Below are 18,952 nucleotides of genomic sequence, written 5' to 3' on the forward strand. Positions count from 1 at the left end.
TCATCTGTATGTCAGACAAATGCTCAATTTACAAAACAAAAAATTCTTTAAAAGAAAGAAATGAGTTTAGTGTAATGAAAGTAGCAATACAGAATTATAGAAACAGTCACAAATGGAGAGATACTTCTAGAAGTAGGATTGAATGAGTATATAATAATGTATGGGGCAAGAAACTTTATGAAGTTTCATATTCCTCTTCCACTGTTTGAATTATTTCCATATGCCTATATTACTTTCATTAAAATATTTACTGAGCAATGTAGAAGAATATCTGTGTTTTTTTTTAAGTCCACAACCAGAGTATTTTTCTTCCCATTCAAAGTGAAAGCCACAATCCTTATGATAGACTACTCCGTGTGCTGACCCTACCTTGTTTCCCGATGCTTTGTCCCAGCCCTCATCACCACACACCACTGAGCCCCCCTCGCAGTTTCCAGGGCACACCAGGCATGGTCCTCCTTAGTGACCAACATGGCCCTTCTCTCGACACGCAATGCTCTTCCCCAGGTAACTGTATGGCTCACTCTTCCACTCCCTGAAACCTTCGCTCAGTGTCATCTCTTCAGTGAGCCTTCCTTTATCATCGTATTCAAAATGTAATCCTAACCCTTGTACACTCTAATCCTCTTCTCTGCTGTATTTCCACAGCATTAATCAACTTCTAATACACTATAACACTTACTTATTTAACTTCTTGTACCTGCCAGACTGTAAGCTTCCTAAAGCATGGTGGTTCTCTTTTGTTGACTGCTGTATCCCTAATCCTTAGAGCTGTAACTTGCACACTTAAGAGTACAATTAGTGAGTAGAATGAATGAAATCAGTACCTTAAAAAGTGATAAAAAAAAGACAAAAGGCCCCATTTTATATTTGGTTTAATATGAAACAGTGCTCTATTATAGATTAGGCTAAAATTTTATCTATATATGCAAAATACATGTTATTAATCTTTTAAAATGAGATCTGCTGAAATTGTTTTTGCATTAAGAATTTTTTGCCTGATGTGTAAAACCAACAGATACCAAATAAGTTCAAATTAAATTATTCTGCTGTTAGGACTCAAAAGAAACAGTACTCATCACATTATGCACATGAACAAAGAGTTACATATATCTTTACAAATCAGTGTTTCCTCAAAAACTAAAAGTAGTATTCCCATATGACCCAGCAATCCCACTTCTGGGCACATACCCAAAGGAAATGGAAACAGAGTCTTGAGGAGACAGCTGCACCTCTATTGCAGCAGTATTTCCAACTTTCATGATAGCCAAAATATGGAAACAATCTAGCATCTGTCAACAGATGAATAAAGATATGGTATGTACGTATTTATATACACTTATTTATACACACACTCTCTTGCACCCAGTGGAATATTACTCAGCCATGAGAAAGAAGAAAATTCTTCCATTTACATCATGAATGGACTTTGAGGGCATTTAATGCTAAGTGAAATAAGTCAGACTGAGAAGGACAAATATTAATTTTGTATATCGCTTATATGTGGAATCTAAAAAAGCCAAACTAATAAAAACAGAGTAGAGTGGTGTTTACCAGGGGCTTGAGGGTGGAGGATGGGGGAGAAAGAAGGGAAAACTTTGGTCAAAGATCACAAACTTCCAGTTATAAGACAAGTTCTGGGGATCTAATGTACAGCATGGTGATTCTAGTTACTAATCCTCTATTACATACTTGACGTTGCCAAAAGAGTAGATATTAAATGTTCTAAACACAAAAAGGAAAACAGTATTATGTGACGTGACGGAGGTATTACGTCCTAAGGTGGTAATCACTTTGTAATATATATCAGATCAAATCAACACATTGTGCACCTTAGCCTTATACAATGTTATACGCCAACAATATCTCAAAGCTGGAGGGGAAAAAGTTAAGATGAGGTATAAGGAGAGCTCTAAATCCAATGACTGGTATCTGTGTGGGAGAAAGGAGAGGGAGATGTGGATAGAGACACAGGAAAGAGGCCATGTGAAGATGCAGATAGAGCCTGGAGTTACGCTGCCACGAGCTAAGGAATACCTGAGGCCACCAGAAGCTGGTCAAGACCAGGAAGGATTCTTCCCTAGAGCTTCAAAGAGAGCATGGCTCTGCTAGACCTTGATTTCAGACCTTGAACCTCCAGAACTGTGAACAAAAAATTTCCGTTGTTTTAAGCTACAAAGGTACCAGCTTGTAATTCTTTGCAATGGCAACTGCAGGAAACTAATAGAGCCTGAAACATTTTGTGCTAGGAAGAAAATGCTCAAAGAATTATGGGGATATATCAAAAAGACACAAGAGCCACTGAATAAACTAAAAATCCATGACATAAATACATCACTGTTGGGAGAGACAATAAACCACAAACCCTGAGTGTCTCTACTCTGCATTCATATCCAGCATGCCAGGCTCTGACCACTCTTTACCTGAGCCATTTCTCACGGCTGAGTGTACAGTGAGCCACCTTCATGGATGAGGTAATGTCTTCTCAACCCCTGACAGGGCAGGCTTGCTTCCACCTGTTCTAAAAGTGGTGAATCCCTGAAGCTCAGTGCTCCCTAGAGCACAACCCATTGCATTTGCAGGAACCTATCTAGGCCCACCTGCGCCATCCCTGGGGGACCAGGGGAACATGGGAACCGATACAAATCAAATGAAGCTCATGCAGTTTGCCATGCCATGAATAATCAAGTCCTTTGGCTCAGACCCAGGTGTCTTGTACCTCTGCCAGCATCTAAGAAACACTAACAGGCTAACTTATTAGCTTGCAAGTAGGGTACAACCCTAGACCTTTCACAGTTCTTGACAATGAATAAACAAATAAATGGTAGAGAAGGGAAAGCCCATTCTTACAGCTGAATGGCAAATAATAAATGTAGAAGAAATGATGGAGTTAGAAAATCATTAATGGATATTAAAACTAGTGGGTGAAATCTGATTAGGAAAAGAATACTTAGTCTCAAAGTATCTCCCCACAAATTACTCATTAATTAGAAAGGGAAAATAGGAACTTTTTTTTTTAAATTTTTTCTTTATTTTTTATTTATTCATTTTAGACAGGAGAGGGAGAGACAGAGAGAGAGGAGAGAGAGACAGAGAGAAGGGGGGAGGAGCTGGAAGCATCAACTCCCATATGTGCCTTGACCAGGTAAGCCCAGGGTTTCGAACCGGCAACATCAGCATTTCCAGGTCGATGCTTTATCCACTGTGCCACCACAGGTCAGGCCGGAAAATAGGAACTTTACAGTAGAGAAATCAGGCAGGCACCACCTTAGGCAAGGGATCAAAATTAACATAATCCAATATTAGGACAAATGACATGTTTCTCCTTGAGTAATGTACTAAGAGGGACACGATTCTGTAGTATGCCTCCTAAAAATGTGTAATCTGAATCTAATTATAAGAAAACAGACAAATGCAAAATAAGTCACATTTGACAAAAATAACTGGCCAATATTCTTAAAAAATATCACAGGAAAGAAAAAGCAAAATTGAGAAACTGATCTAGATTAAAGGAAAGTAAAGAGACATGATCACTAAATGCAATGCATGATCCTGGATTGGATGATGAGTCAGGATTTTAAAAATAACTACAAAGGACGCTTTTTAAATAAATGATAAATCTGAGTATGAACTATGGGTTTTGCAATAATATTGAATCAAAGTTAACATTCCTGATTTTGAAAAAGAGAATTGTTGTAGACTGTTGGTGGGAATGTAAATTGATATAACCATGACAAAAAACAATATGGAGGTTCTCCTCACAAAATTAAAAAAAAACAAAAACAAAAAAAACTCCCATATGACCCAGCAATCCCGCTTCTGGTTGTATATCGAAAGAAATGTAATCAGAATCTCAAAGAGGTATCTGCACTCCCATGTTCACTGCAACATGGTTCATAATAGTGAAGATACAGAAACAACCTAAGTGTCCATATATGGATTAATGGATAAATAAAATGTAGTTTATATATAAAACTATTATTCATATATAAGAAAAAGTAAATCCTGTCATTTGTGACAACATGGATAAATCTGGAGGACGTATTAAGTGAAATAAGCCAGACAGAGAAAGACAAATATTATACAATCTCGCTTATATATATATGAACTCTTAAGATAATTAAAAAGTCAAACTCATAGAAACAGAGTAAAATGATGTTTACTAGGGGTTGTGGGAAGAGGATGTTGGTCAAAGGGCACCAAGTCGAAGGTATATAGGATAAGTATAGATAGCTAAACAGTATTATACCAGAAATATGCTAAGAGAAAAGCAGATGCTTTCATCACAAAGAAATGAAACTATGTGAGATGATACATTAGCTTGACTGCAGTAATTGTTTCACTATATATATATCAAATCATTGTGCTGTACACCTTAAATGTTTAAAATATATATATATAAAGTTATATATGTGTGTGTGTCTAAATGCCCTGCAGGGACTCTGAGCCCAAGTGTTCTTAAAAAAAAAATTTTTTTTTTTTTCAAAAGAATTCACAACAAAAATCATACAGGAAAAAAATGTCCAATTTTGATAATTATGGTAGAGTTGTATAAGAGGTCCTTGTTCTTAGGAAAAATTGAAGCATTTAGTGGTAAACAGATATGATATCACCAACTTATCTAAAATGGTTCAAAAAAAATTTATTTATACATATATATGTATATGTGTTGTATGTATGCTAAAGCAAACGAAAAACAATGGTTTCGTGATAAAAGCTATCCAGAGGTTCCTTATATTATTGTTGAAACTTAAAAAAACATATACCTGGTATAGGTATATATTAGTTAATAATAATGTATTGTTATTAGTAATTACTTAATAATAATGTATTATATACTTAAAATTCGCTGAGAATAGATCGCAAGTGTTCTCACCGCACACGTGTGCGTGCTCGCATACACACAATAACTATGGGAAGTGATGGATATGTTAATTAGTTTGATTGTGATAATCATTTCACAATGTATTTATAGATGAATATCAAAACATCACATTGTACTCCTTACATATATAGTTTTTATTTGTCAAAAATAAAAATAAAAACCCACTCTCCTCCTTCCAAAAAATAAATAAGGCAAAGGAATTGCTTTGATTATATTAATTATGCAACACATTCTTAAGATGAAACATAACAAAACATAGCCCAAGGGTTGCATTTTAAAGCTTTGTTCATTTTATACTTCAAGGTACCATGCAGCTTTGATTAAAAAGTAAAGACCTTAACTTGAATTTTTATATACAAATATACACAAGTTTACATATGTGTATGTACATCTATATCATAAGCTATATATATATAATGGTAAACTACAGAACAGGGAGCAGAGTGGTTAAGAGTGGGGCTCTAAACTCATAAGCACAGACTCAAATCCCATTACCATCACCTATTAGCTGCCTAATTTTAGACAAGGTACTAAACCTCTCTGTACCTAAATTTCTTTATTTTAAAATACAGGCAATAATAGTTTCTAATTCTAAAGATTCTCATAAAGATTTCAAAGGCAGACACATGTGTAAGAGCTCAGCACATATAGCATGAGTTATTATTTCACTGGTTTTAAAAACAAGTATCAAAAGAAAATGAGTTTTTAATCTAAAAGATCATGAACTGAATCAAATCTCTTGAGATTGGGGTCACGATCTGCCCATACCAGTCAGAAAGACGGAGAACATGCCGAGTCAAAGGGACCACCAGCTCAGAGTGCTCAAACTAAAAATGTAAATGTAACAAAATTCCTCTTTACAACTAGATTATGATGTCAAAATATATTTAGAACAATGTATCAATACTAAAGAATGATGTTTATTTGAAGGTACCTTTGATTCTGCTTGGTTTACACATCAAGTATATGTTCAATCTGAGAGATTCAGATATTTTTAAAAAGCACTCTTAATGCCTATCTGGATTTCCATAACAAAGAATTACCTAACCCATGGACTCGGCAAGCATTTGTAAGAGTCCTAGTTAATAGAATTTAATTTAGTAATTAAGATATTGAAGGTAAGAAATCATAAATTCTATCACTTATCAGAAGTTATAAACTCAAATATTTGTCTACTTAGGCCAGGCACTGGAAACAGTCAAGCATAGATCAACAGAAAGAACTGGCCCTGGCCGGTTGGCTCAGCGGTAGAGCGTCGGCCTGGCGTGCAGGGGACCCGGGTTCGATTCCCGGCCAGGGCACATAGGAGAAGCGCCCATCTGCGCCCATCTGCTTCTCCACCCCCCACCCCCTCCTTCCTCTCTGTCTCTCTCTTCCCCTCCCGCAGCCAAGACTCCATTGGAGCAAAGATGGCCCGGGTGCTGGGGATGGCTCCTTGGCCTCTGCCCCAGGCGCTAGAGTGGCTCTGGTCGCGGCAGAGCGACACCCCGGAGAGGCAGAGCATCGCCCCCTGGTGGGCAGAGCGTCACCCCTGGTGGGCGTGCCGGGTGGATCCCGGTCGGGCGCATGCGGGAGTCTGACTGTCTCTCCCCATTTCCAGCTTCAGAAGAAAAAAAAAAAAAGAACTGAGACCACAGTGACTGGACCTGAGGAGTCCACCTAAAAACATTCAAATTCAAGTTCTGTTTGTCTTTTTTCAAATAATATGCCACATGCATTCAAGATGAGTTCAGCTCAGAGGGGTACCTGTTTTGACCACTGAATTTCAGGTTAAGTTTTTAGGTCTTTTATGCTATATATTTGTATGAAAACTTGATGTTTTATTAAAAATACTAATAAAAGGTATACTTCTAAGAATGAATACTCATGTACATCAAAAACATCAGAAAAGATTTCAACGGTACCCATAAAGCAGTCACGTTATCAAAGATATCTGCTTCTCTTTATACTCATAATTAAGATACACTTTTATACAGCAGAACACATATTCATTGAGGTTCCTCACAACTCTGACATTTTAAGATTCCATGATTGATGGAATAAAATTCCTTCATAAGCCTGACCAGGCGGTGGCGCAGTGGATAGAGCGTCGGACTGGGATGCGGAAGACCCAGGTTCGAGACCCCGAGGTCGCCAGCTTGAGCGCGGGCTCATCTGGCTTAAGCAAAAAGCTCACCAGCTTGGACCCAAGGTCCTTGGCTCCAGCAAGGGGTTACTCGGTCTGCTGAAGGCCCGCGGTCAAGGCACATATGAGAAAGCAATCAATGAACAACTAAGAAGTCGCAACGCACAACGAAAAACTAATGATTGATGCTTCTCATCTCTTCGTTCTTGTCTGTCTGTCCCTGTCTATCCCTCTCTGACTCTCTCTGTCTCTGTAATAAAAAAAAAATTTCCTTCATAATGGTAATTAATATGTAACCATGAACTAACTTATCAAAAAACATTGAATATTGCTGAATTCATTCACTTCTGAAAAGTTTGGCCTAGATATTTTATTAAAATGTTCAATTTGTATTTTTGACATGGTATCAATCCAGCCTTTATTCCACTGAAACACCTGTCCACTATGATTTTAAAAAATGTTTTAAAATAAAGTTGTAACTCTACCTTTTATTAAATTCTTTATAGATGTTCTCCAATAAGTTTACTAAAAAAAGAGTACATTTAAGTGAACAACATCCAATGGCCCCAAAGTCTGAAGCAATCTCTGTTTCCACCGAATTCCTAGCACTTGATTGTTACCATTTTATACTCCTGATCATATTCCAGTGTGTTCTGTCTTCTCCAATATACTGGAAACCACACAGAGGCAGAAGCAAGTGCTAGTCATATTTTATTCCTATCAATAGGCATTTTGTACTTTCACAGAAGGGGCTCATGAAAAAACCCCAAGAGATACCTACCATTTTTCAACAATGATGATCTGGTGTTAAATTCTTTCAAATTCTAAAATAGTTTTTACATAGTTGAAATTATTGTTATGCTATTTAAAAAGTCTCTACAATTCAGAGATGTTCTCAGTATTAGTGGTTATATTAATGTTTAAGCAATTGTATTTTTAGATAAATATGCAGTAAGTTTAGAGTCGTTTGATTTGAGGAAACAAAACTTTATGAATGCTACTTAAGCCTAAGTTTAAACATTTATTTGTGAGAAAGATTATGTTTTTTGAAAAGTATTATTTATCATCATAACTCTTACCTGAGGATTCCAGTCTGGATCTAATTTTTTAACCGCTGTGATGTACTCCTGCATTGCTTGACTTGGGCTTGAATCACCAAGTGCTTTCCATGCTTCCCTGTAGCAGAGAATAACCAAATGACCCACCATTACCCATGTAAGTAACACAACAGTATGTTTCTTTCTTTTTTTTTTTTTTTAAATTTTATTTATTCATTTTAGAGAGGAGAGAGAAAGGGAGAGAGATAGACAGAGAGGGAGAGGAGAGAGCAGAGAGAAGGTGGGGAGGAGCTGGAAGCATCAACTCCCGTATGTGCCTTGACCAGGCAAGCCCAGGGTTTCGAACCGGTGACCTCAGCATTTCCAGGTCGATGCTTTATCCACTGCGCCACCACAGGTCAGGCAAAATTATTTATTTATTCATTTTAGAGAAGAGAGAGAGAGGGAGAGAAGGGGGGAGGAGCAGGAAGCATCAACTCCCATATGTGCCTTGACCAGGCAGGCCCAGGGTTTAACAGTATGTTTCTTATTAAAAAAAATTAACACACATTTCCTGGGCCTGGTGATAGATATAATGTCATAGATGAGTAGCCCTCTCCTTTTCCATTTACATTGGTCTACAGCAATACCAATTGTGTGTAAGAGAGAGAGAGAGAGAGAGTCAGAAAAGGAGATGAGAAGCATCAATTCTTTGTTGTGGTGCCTTGTTTATTGATTGTTTTGTCATATGTGCCTTGACGGGGAGGGGGGGGGGGCTCCAGCAGAGCAAGTGACTCCTTGCTCAAGGCAGTGATGCTGGACTTCAAGCCAGCGACCACGGGATCATGTCTATGATCCCACACTCAAGCCGGTGACGTTGGGGTTTTGAAGTTGGGTCCTCAGCATCCCAGGCTCTATTCACTGCACCACCACCTAGTCAGGAAGCAATACCGATTTTATCACCCACCTAATGAGCCTTTTAGATATTTTTTTCCTAATCACCCTCCCCCATGGAATTTTAATAATCCACATATATTGGCTATCTGTTGAATTTTGGAAGACCATGAACCATTGTAACATCTAAGATTTTATAACTGCCCCAAACCAACTTTTACCCCTGTTGAAAATGTCTGATCTACAGACCAAGAAAAGTAATTCCCATCTTATGAATTAGCTGTGCTTACGGTATTTTGGTAATATGGAAACTAATCATCACACAAAACAACATTCCCTGGGAAAATGTCTCAAATTTCTTTCTTAAGATGTGAGAAATACACATCCGCCTTCTGTTGTTATCTTAGCTATAAGCTGCTAGTAGTAGATCCTAAGGCCTTGGGAAGGGACTTCAAAAGTGAGGGCTGGTGAGGACAGAGGTAAGAATGCAAAAGGGCAAGACCTGCACTAAAACCAAGAGTAATATTTTCGTCCTAAGAAACAGTTTAGTCTTCTTTTCTGCAAGCAGCCAGGATCCTTCTTGGTTTTTCCCTAACAATTCTATTTCCCACCAGTAAGTATAGCCACTGATCCACTGTGAACTAGAACTCAGTCCCACAGTTTCCTAACTACCTTCCTGCTCCTATGATGAATATAACATCTTTCCGAGGATTTCTAAATTTATTTTTACTTACTCTCTTGAGTGTTCCTTGTATACGTCCTAACACTTCACCCCTAGATATATCAGCATATGTCAAATTGAGAAAACTTAACATCAGTACAGATTTCCCAATAATTTCCTTCATAGCGTTCTTCTCCCAGACCAGGAGCCAGAAAGATTCAGACATAGCACAGAGTTTCATGTATCTTGAGCTCTTGTCTTCCATGATGCTGCTATTTCCAAGAGTCCAAACCAGTTGTTTTATAAATATCCCTCAATTTGGACTGGTCTGATCGCTTCCTCACCTACAGTGTTCATGCCAAAAATGAATAATTAGGATTAGAATCAGGTTGAGTATTTTGTCAAGACCAATACACGGGTGACATGTTGTTTTCAATGCATCTTGTCAGAGGACACATGATAGTCTGTCCCATCTTCAATGATAAGACTAAGGACTTGTTAAAGCAGTATCTGCCGTTTCCCTCCTTGTAATGGATCAGTAAACTGTGGGTCAGACTGGACAACACAGGTCCCCAGTTGTTTTTCATCTAATAGTTTTAGCATCCAATTTAGATTCTAACCTGAACTGTTATAGTGGTTATAAAATTGAAACTTTTTAAAATTGTTAAAAACAATTAAAAAACAGGCAAGTATAGAGAAAATTAACGAAGTTATGAAATTTCATGAATTAAAACAAAAAACCCACAATAAAAGTTACACCAGGTATTATCCATAATAGTAATAAAGCTCCAGTCAGAGACCTAATCGTTATCACCAGCAAAGAAACCTTGGGCCAGAATTGAAAACCAAAGCCCAGCTTCCTTGACTGAGAATGTCCCACACACAAATGAGTCAGTGGAACTAAACGGCATGCTGAATGCCGGACGTGATGTACATTCGGTGTCCAGGTCTGCATCTCCCTAGGGCTAGGTAACCGTTCACAGACAGGCACCTCGTGCTGGAGACCACATTTTTAGCAGGACTGCTATAGAACGTAAGTTAGAATCTATTTTTAGCACTTCTCCCTACAACCATATTTCATTTTTTTAAAACCCTTCCCTTTATACATTAATTATAGGGCCAATGCTCCAAAGTCTTTCCTGCTATAACTAAGGTTCCTTACTGTTGCAATTTCTTTTTTTCCATTTAGACAAAGTAAGAGGAAATAAGGCCTCATAGGATAAGAGGAAACCTCTGGATTATAACAAAAACTGGGGAGAGTATAATCTTTTAACATAATTCAGGACAGACGTGAACTCAGCATGTTTTTTCTCCCTCTTCCCTAGAGGGTATGGTCAGCACTTCTTTATTGTGGGGGGTGGGCAAGGAACAGAAGACCACTAGGGATGAGACAAAAGTGGGGTGCAGAGAAGAGTAAGAAATGGATCTTCCCTGCTCTTCTCCCTTCTCGGCCTCCTAGCCTTGTCCCAAAGATCCCTCCAGGGGGGGAGTGGTGACTCTGTGACGGGACAGTCAAGTCGCCAGCATCAGTGCATTTGGTCACTCTCTAAGGAGCTATTCTTCCGTAAGGGATGTCTGTCGGTTGTGAACTATGTACTTGCATACCAACATCCTGGCACAAGAATCCTTTAGGAGACTTAGCTAAAATCGGATTCTTTTAATCTCTCTTCCAATAGCCTGCTTTTAGCAGTCTACAGCAGAGATTAATATGAAAATAATTCTTTAATCTGATCACCCCTATCTAATTCCTAAACACCTAAACCATTTCAATTAACTGCAATAGATTTCAAGAACTTCTTACCATTTTTGCTTTCCTTCAAAATCAAAGAAGCCTGGTTTAGGAGTATTGCAATTTCCAACTTTGACCTAAATGAAGAGGAGGAGAAATCAAGAACTTATTTTTCAAAGAAACTTTTCATTTTCAAATTAACTATGTATTCTTAGAAAATATTTGCACCTTTATAGAATAACAAAACATAACATACTTTGCAAAAGCAAACAAAAACCCTCAAACTTTAAATATAGGCTAGTTTTGCTTATTACATAAAATAACACTAATACTATAATACATTAAAAAATATGGGTGACAGTTGCATCCCTAATAGACAAATTATATATGACAAATATACATGATGCCATCCTAATTACCATTTATAATATAGAATTTTAAAACATGCAATAAATATTAAAGTACAGTTTATCACAATTCATAATATTGTTTATTTATGCCGATGCTCATAACACTATTAGCACTTTATTTCTCCCAAATTCCAGGATAAAACACTATTTTTTAAGTGCTCTACTATGAAAATAATCAATTTAAATTTACATCTTGAAAGCTGTGCAAAAAATGTCTCAACAATATACATTTTATCTATTCCACAATAATTTTTTCTTGTTTGTGGTAAATGCTTATTTTTCAATCCAGTTAAACTATGCAGTAATTATCATCATTGTAAGTATAAATGAAATTCACATAAGTGCAGAATTCCCTATCTAGCCCAATTCCCACTGCCAGAACAAATCTCCCTTTCTGATTACCCATCTACAATATAATAGCACTTTTCACTTTTACCTTGTTAGAAAGTTTTGTGTAGTTTCATCTTTCTAATAGAATATAGCCTGTAAGAAACTGTTACTAACTCAATCATTGCACCTAATATAGTGCCTAACTTAAGATAGTTGAGTACAGAATGAATGCATTACATAAGTGTTCAGCAAAACACCTACTTTTCCTAACGCTAAATACGTACCCCAATCTGACCCAATCCACTTCTCGGAGATCTGCCCACTATCTCCTATTACTCTTTTACACTCAAATTTTGCTAGCATCAATATGATGGTCTACTCACTAGCCAGATTGGTCTACTCGCTACCTTAGGGACTTTTATTCTAAGTTTTGCTCAATGTAATTCCCCTCACCAGAAATGCCTCCTCTTCTTCCCTCAGCTTTTCAAAATGCCACACCTCCCACTCAAGGTTCAGATTCTAAGAATGCTTTCACTCCACAATGATCTCATCCATCTTCAAAATCCTAACTATCATTATCTTTTTCATTTGCTTAGCAATCCAGCACAATTAATCTGGCTGTTACTAAAACATGTACTTACAGAGCAGCAGCCCTGTTATGAAGGGACAAAGGAGGTGAGAGAGCAGAAGCTGCATTTGTTGCATGAAAGCTCCACCTGTGTTATATTAAACGAGCCACACAACAGTCCGTTAGGTTTCCCATTACAAACTTTTTCCAAATGAGTACAGAGGAGTTGAGCGGGCCTGTCGCAGTCCACATGTTAGTAAATCCTAATCGGTAGCCAGCATTTGAATCTAGGACTGTTTGACTCCAAATCCCAATATTCCTTTCCTGTAACATTCAGTTTTACATGTTACACAGAAGCTAGGCTTCAGTTTCAGCATTTCTAATATCACCTGAACTACTGGATTGATAGAAATATGAAATGAGATTATTGGGCATCATAAAAACAGCTGTTATTACTATTTTGGATTTTTAACCAGACAGCAGCCAGTGGCAGAAACAAACAGCAATATCTATTCTCCATTTTTCCTACAGTTAACAGAAGTCTCAGCTAGACACATGACTATCCAGCTACACATTACACGTAGCCATGCAACTTCTGCTCAGGCATGGGGACTGAAAGTGTGTTAAGTCATACAAATATCTTTTCTTAGGAAGGGGGCTTGTCCTTCCCTTTTCCTTTGCCCTTCTAGGACATGCATGTGGCAATGGTGAGCTATCTCTGGCCATAGGAAGAGGGTCATATAGCAGCAGTACTCAAACATTTTGGTCTCATATCTATTGATATTTACACATTAGAAACTAAGACACTTAAAAATATGTATCAATTCATTTAAAAATAATAAACTCATTATATGTTAACATAAATAAAATTTTGTAAAAAAAAACCCCACAAACAACCATATAGTCTAAAGCAAAAAACAAAATATAGTAAAAAAAAAAGTGAAACTGTTTTACATTTCACAAATCTCTAACGACTGCCTAAAATAGTCTCAGAAATCTACTTCTGCATTCAATCTACTGCAATATGCTGCTTTGGTTGAACTATGATATATGAAGAAAATTCAGCTTCACAAAGATATGCTGTTAGAAAAGAAAGTGGTATTTTAGTAGCATTTTCAGGTAACTGTTGATACTCATTTTTGATACCATACCAAACTTAGTAAGTGGTAGTTTAAGGTTAGTTGCAATCTGGAATCTGAAGTTATATTAATGAAATTTTCATTACTGGTGCATTAAATCCACTGGTCTGACTTGCACTTTGAAAGGTTCTTTTATCCTTACATAATTTGTGATATTATTCCAAGCAGTATTAAGCAAATTAGGTTATGCAGACTTTCCAAATGTTGACACAGTTCATTATACTACAAAAGTTCACAATCATCAAAATCACTACTAATCAAAAAAATGTATTTAACTATTAGGAAGCTGTCAAGCTCATGTGGAAGATTTTCCAAATTCCTAATTTTCACTTGAAGGCTTAAATGTTATCATTGGCAACAAATACTGTTAAAGTGATACAGTCACTTCATTCATTTTCAAGAAACTTTCTGCTAAATACTCAAATCTGAATAAGTACAAGTCACCTGTGAGTTGTTCTATTAAGTAAAAATATTTAATTAGACAGTGGATAGCTCAGCTTACAACCCCAAAATTACACAAGTATTTTTCTCAAAATAGCCAATATAATTCAGTGTGCGGCCAAAGTGCTTTGTGTGTACCCCCTATTTCATCACACACGATATTAAAGAGACTTGTACTTGAGTTCATATTTAATAAAAATCAATAATTTTTACTGCTTCAACAAAGACATTTTTAAGTGAAACTGGCTTTTTTCTTCTCTAAGTACATGGTGGCAAAGAAATATGATTACTAGTACAATTTACTGCGAGTGCCTTGATTCATGCTAATGTATCAGCAGTTTTATCCACCATGACAGCACAGAGAAAAGGCAAAGACTGTCTTAGCGTTATTATGAAAATAGTCTAATCTTACAGATCCCCTAAGTCACAGGCATTCTATGGGGTCTACAGACCATCATTTGAGAACTGCAGCCTTGGGGGAAGGCCAGGCTACAGGACAGAAAGAGACCAGGCTGCTGGAGGTTGCATGAGGCAGAACCACCCTACCAGTTCTCGGTCACCTACCTCCAGACCAGGGGTAGTCAACCTTTTTATACCTACCGCCCACTTTTGTATCTCTATTAGTAGTAAAATTTTCTAACCGCCCACCGGTTCCACAGTAATGGTAATTTATAAAGTAGGGAAGTAACTTTACTTTATAAAATTTATAAAGCAGAGTTACAGCAAGTTAAAGCATATAATAATAATTACTTACCAAGTACTTTATGTTGGATTTTCGCTAAGTTTGGCAGAATAAATCTTTATGAAACAACTTACTATAGTAAAATCTATCTTTTTATTTTATTTTATACTTTGGTTGCTCCGCTACCACCCACCATGAAAGCCGGAACGCCTACCTGTGGGTGGTAGGGACCAGGTTGACTACCACTGCTCTAGACCATGGTGAGCTGAAAATACAAGTCCAGCAGCTGACCCTATATCCCAACTGACACAGTGTTTGCATGCCCAAATTCGAAGAACAGTTCTGGATCCAGAAACAACAGAGAAAATAAAACTATAGGATTTTAGGACATCATGAGTAAGAGTTTCCAAAGTATTAGATAATCAATCCTAAGCTATAAAGCAGAGTTATGAAATGTACCACTTTAACCGAGCATCTAAACTCTGTTCTCTCTGATAAATGATGTATATTCAGTGTCCTTGAAACAGAATTTTCAACAAAGATTGCCAAAGGTGAATGTCAGTGAATCAAGTGTAACCAGGTTAAAGTAGGGGGACATGAGTAGTTTAACTTGTATTAGTGCTGACAGGACCTATACAATGAAGCCAAAAGGAGTTTAAAATTTTCATTGTCCTATGATTTTCACATGTTAATTACTTATCTTCTGTTGGGAGAATGTACGCTAGTGCACAAAAAAACAAACAACAACAACAACAAAAAAAAAAACAACCCTGTTAATTGGTGTGATCTTTTTGAAATTTCACTAAAAGATGATTTTGGAGCTATAAAGTTATCTGAGACAAAAAGAGTTATTAAGTGAGTTTAGGGCTCTGCCTGAGGAAAAATGATTCATAGCTTATTTTCATCACCTTCCTGCTGACAACCTTATCTCATTCAGCCAACAATATAGGATGCTATTCTGAATACAAAATATAATTATTTCAAGAGAAATTTTGATCCATCATGCAGGAATTAGATTGGACTTTCAACTTTTTCTATCAAAGATGTTATTTTTAACAGTCAGAATTTTGCTAAAAATAAGATATTTTAGAAGCTATTGATGAAAACTGTGTCATAGCTAAATAAGCATTATCTTATTCTTTAATAATGAAGTTTTATTTTCCAGATACAGAATATCTCTAGTAGACATCCTACTGTTAAGTTCTTGTAAGGGTGAGGGACACGCCTCTTTCCGACTGTTGGGATGAAGAGAGTATATTTGAGACAGAGTGGTTAACAGGCAACTATTTTACTGATAATTAAGAAATCAGACCTTTAACAATGATGACACTAATAACAATATTAAAGATATGTCCGAGAGAGAATGTTTTCTAGGGAATTTGGAGAAAATTATTCTTAAGCTGCTCAGAGAATCATCAGACAGCCAAGCTCCAGGACCTAGTACAAATGCTCAATAAATTCTTGTTAAATAATTGAGATTCTCATTTTAACATTATTAGGACAGGGTAAGTGACCAAAGAGAAAACTGATAACCAGAACTTACCCAAGAAAGCAAATGCCAGGGGCAATTTTCATTCAACACTATGATTTATACTGTTTGTATCTACAACAGTATCTCTCAGGTCAATTCAATTGATATTCATCAATCCACAAAAGAAAAAAAAAAAGGTTCATCTCTATTCAGTATATTCAGTTGAAGAATAATACAGAGGGAGTCCACAACTATTTATTTTTTTTGTATCTTTCCGAAGCTGGAAACGGGGAGAGACAGTCAGACAGACTCCCGCATGCGCCCGACCGGGATCCACCCGGCATGCCCACCAGGGGCAACGCTCTGCCCACCAGGGGGCGATGCTCTGCCCCTCCGGGGCGTCGCTCTACCGCGACCAGAGCCACTCTAGCGCCTGGGGCAGAGGCCAAGGAGCCATCCCCAGCGCCCGGGCCATCTTTGCTCCAATGGAGCCTTGGCTGCGGGAGGGGAAGAGAGAGACAGAGAGGAAGGAGGGGTGGGGGTGGAGAAGCAAATGGGCGCTTCTCCTATGTGCCCTGGCCGGGAATCGAACCCGGGTCCCCTGCACGCCAGGCCGACGCTCTACCGCTGAGCCAACCGGCCAGGGCCAGTCCACAACTATTAAAGAAAGAAAAAGAACACAGGGGAAATAAATACCATAAGGTAAAAGAAAAGTTTTTAAAATTTTAATAAAATAAAATGGGCTATTATCCAGCACTTCATTGCTTCCAGTGAAGTGAGCTTTGAGTTTCCCTGAATTGTTATTTCACTCCTGTTGATAAGTTTTCAGTGCTTAAATCTGGACTGCAGGTAACTTTGTATATTGAAAGCAAGTCTAGCGACGCTCTTGCTTCTCTGCATTCCCCACAGGCATCACACACAAGTGTTTCACATATAAAAGATGGTGAACACGTATTTGTTGATTTTGATGAAGTAATCATTTTTCCCTCTGATACCTAACCAAACGACAAATTAATGTCTTACATGACATGACTACTATTTGTATTTCCACATTTCCAAGTAAAGTCTTGGGTCTTAGAGTCAGGAGCTACAAGGTAGTTGTAGTTCTGACTGACTTAGCTGTATGACCCTAAGCAAGTTATCTACGCTCTCTGAGAATCATTTTTCAGTAAAAGAGGGCCATTATTTCATCTGTTTTTGAGCTCTAAAATTTTTAGAGTTGTCTCTAACAGACAGTAGCCTAATCAGCTAAGGTAGTTAGGGTTTAAAAAAAAAATACAACAAAAGTAATAATACCTTATTTTGTATTGCATTCACCCTTTTTACTACAATCATATTATTCTCTCGGATCTCAAAATAATTTTTTTCACTTTACATCCATATGACCCTTTTGGCAAGAATGAATGACAAATCTTACTTTGTCATCCTCATTCCATAAAGACCCTAAAACTGGTAAAAGCGTAAGCGCACGGTCACTTAGCAACTCGAAGACACAGAGAAACGGTTATTCTGCCAAACATCACTCCGAGGACAGCCGACAGGTTCTTTCCATGTCCGTAATGATGCTTATTTTTAAAGGATGACGAAGAATCAAACAAAACAGAACACACGCACGCACACACACTCTTACTTCATTACTGGCCATGTACCAAGCACGTTTCCTATTAGTTTGTGTTGGAAAGAGAAGGCCCCTCGTCGCTCTCCCGCACCCAGCCCTCCCCGCGACTTTACCTGCTTGTACCTGGCGTACAGGTACAGGAGCTGCTCCCTGCTGGCCACGTGCAGCAAGCCCCGGAGGTGCGCCGCAGCCTTCTCAAACAGCTCCGCCAGGCTCCGGGCCGCCTCGGTCTCGGGGCTCGGGAGGGAGTCCACGTTGCCGGAGTCGTCCCCCGAGCTCAGTTCCCCGCTACTGTCGCCCGTGGTGGTCCCCGCGGCCAGCAACGGAGAGGCCATGTGTCCTCGCCCCCCTCCGACCCTCTGCGTCCACTCGGTCCTCTTCAGGTCGGGTGTGACGCCCGCTCACGGGCCCGGCCAACCGGGCTGGCTCCGTAGCCCGAGCCGGAGCCGGAACCCGGCTCACTCACTCCGCGCTCCCTCCCCTAACTCCGCCCCCGGCCCCGTCTCTCCCGGGGCGTGCAGGGCAGGCTCCGTTCCCCTCCGCAGCTCTCCCGCGGTGACCAGGTCTCCTCTGGCTTCCTGGGGCTAACCGTGGCCTCGGGGCAGCCCGGGGCCCCTCCAACGGCGCGGGTCCAGCGAATGGCTCGGCCTGAAGAGGGGGCGCCGTGCGGCAGGGGCGGGGCGACGTGAGCGCGGGCGGCGTGCGCCCTGAGCGCGCGCACGAGCACGCGCCCCGTCACGCTCGGCGCAGGTGCGGGTAACGTGCGCAGTCCCCCGTTAGGCGGCGTCCTTTTTATGGGACTCGTGGAGTGTCCCGGGCAGACGCCCTTTGGAGAAATTGTCCTGTGTTGGGGTGTCCCTTCATCGTTTAGCTCAAATTAGTAGTCACAAACTCCTACCCGTTCTCAGAATAGCCCCCCGTGGAACGCGGGGGAAGGAGGCCTTCGATTCGGTAGTGTAGCT

At 39.0% G+C, this 18,952-nt stretch overlaps 1 protein-coding gene across 2 annotated transcripts in view; it reads right to left on the reverse strand.

Moving 5' to 3' along the window:
- The window catches only part of ACBD6 (acyl-CoA binding domain containing 6), a 149,857-nt gene extending 131,202 nt beyond the window's left edge, over nucleotides 1-18,655 (reverse strand). For both annotated transcript variants that reach the window (XM_066361670.1, XM_066361668.1), the window contains exons 1-3: nucleotides 18,104-18,655; nucleotides 11,404-11,468; nucleotides 8,090-8,186 (exon numbers count right to left, since the gene is read on the reverse strand). In XM_066361670.1, coding sequence (XP_066217767.1) covers nucleotides 8,090-8,186; nucleotides 11,404-11,468; nucleotides 18,104-18,325 — 384 coding nt within the window. In that variant the 5' untranslated portion in view covers nucleotides 18,326-18,655. The remainder of the gene's footprint in view (nucleotides 1-8,089; nucleotides 8,187-11,403; nucleotides 11,469-18,103) is intronic.
- Between the last annotated feature and the right edge of the window lie 297 nt (nucleotides 18,656-18,952).

This window comes from Saccopteryx leptura, chromosome 2 (assembly GCF_036850995.1).
Source record: "Saccopteryx leptura isolate mSacLep1 chromosome 2, mSacLep1_pri_phased_curated, whole genome shotgun sequence".
NCBI lineage: Eukaryota > Metazoa > Chordata > Mammalia > Chiroptera > Emballonuridae > Saccopteryx > Saccopteryx leptura.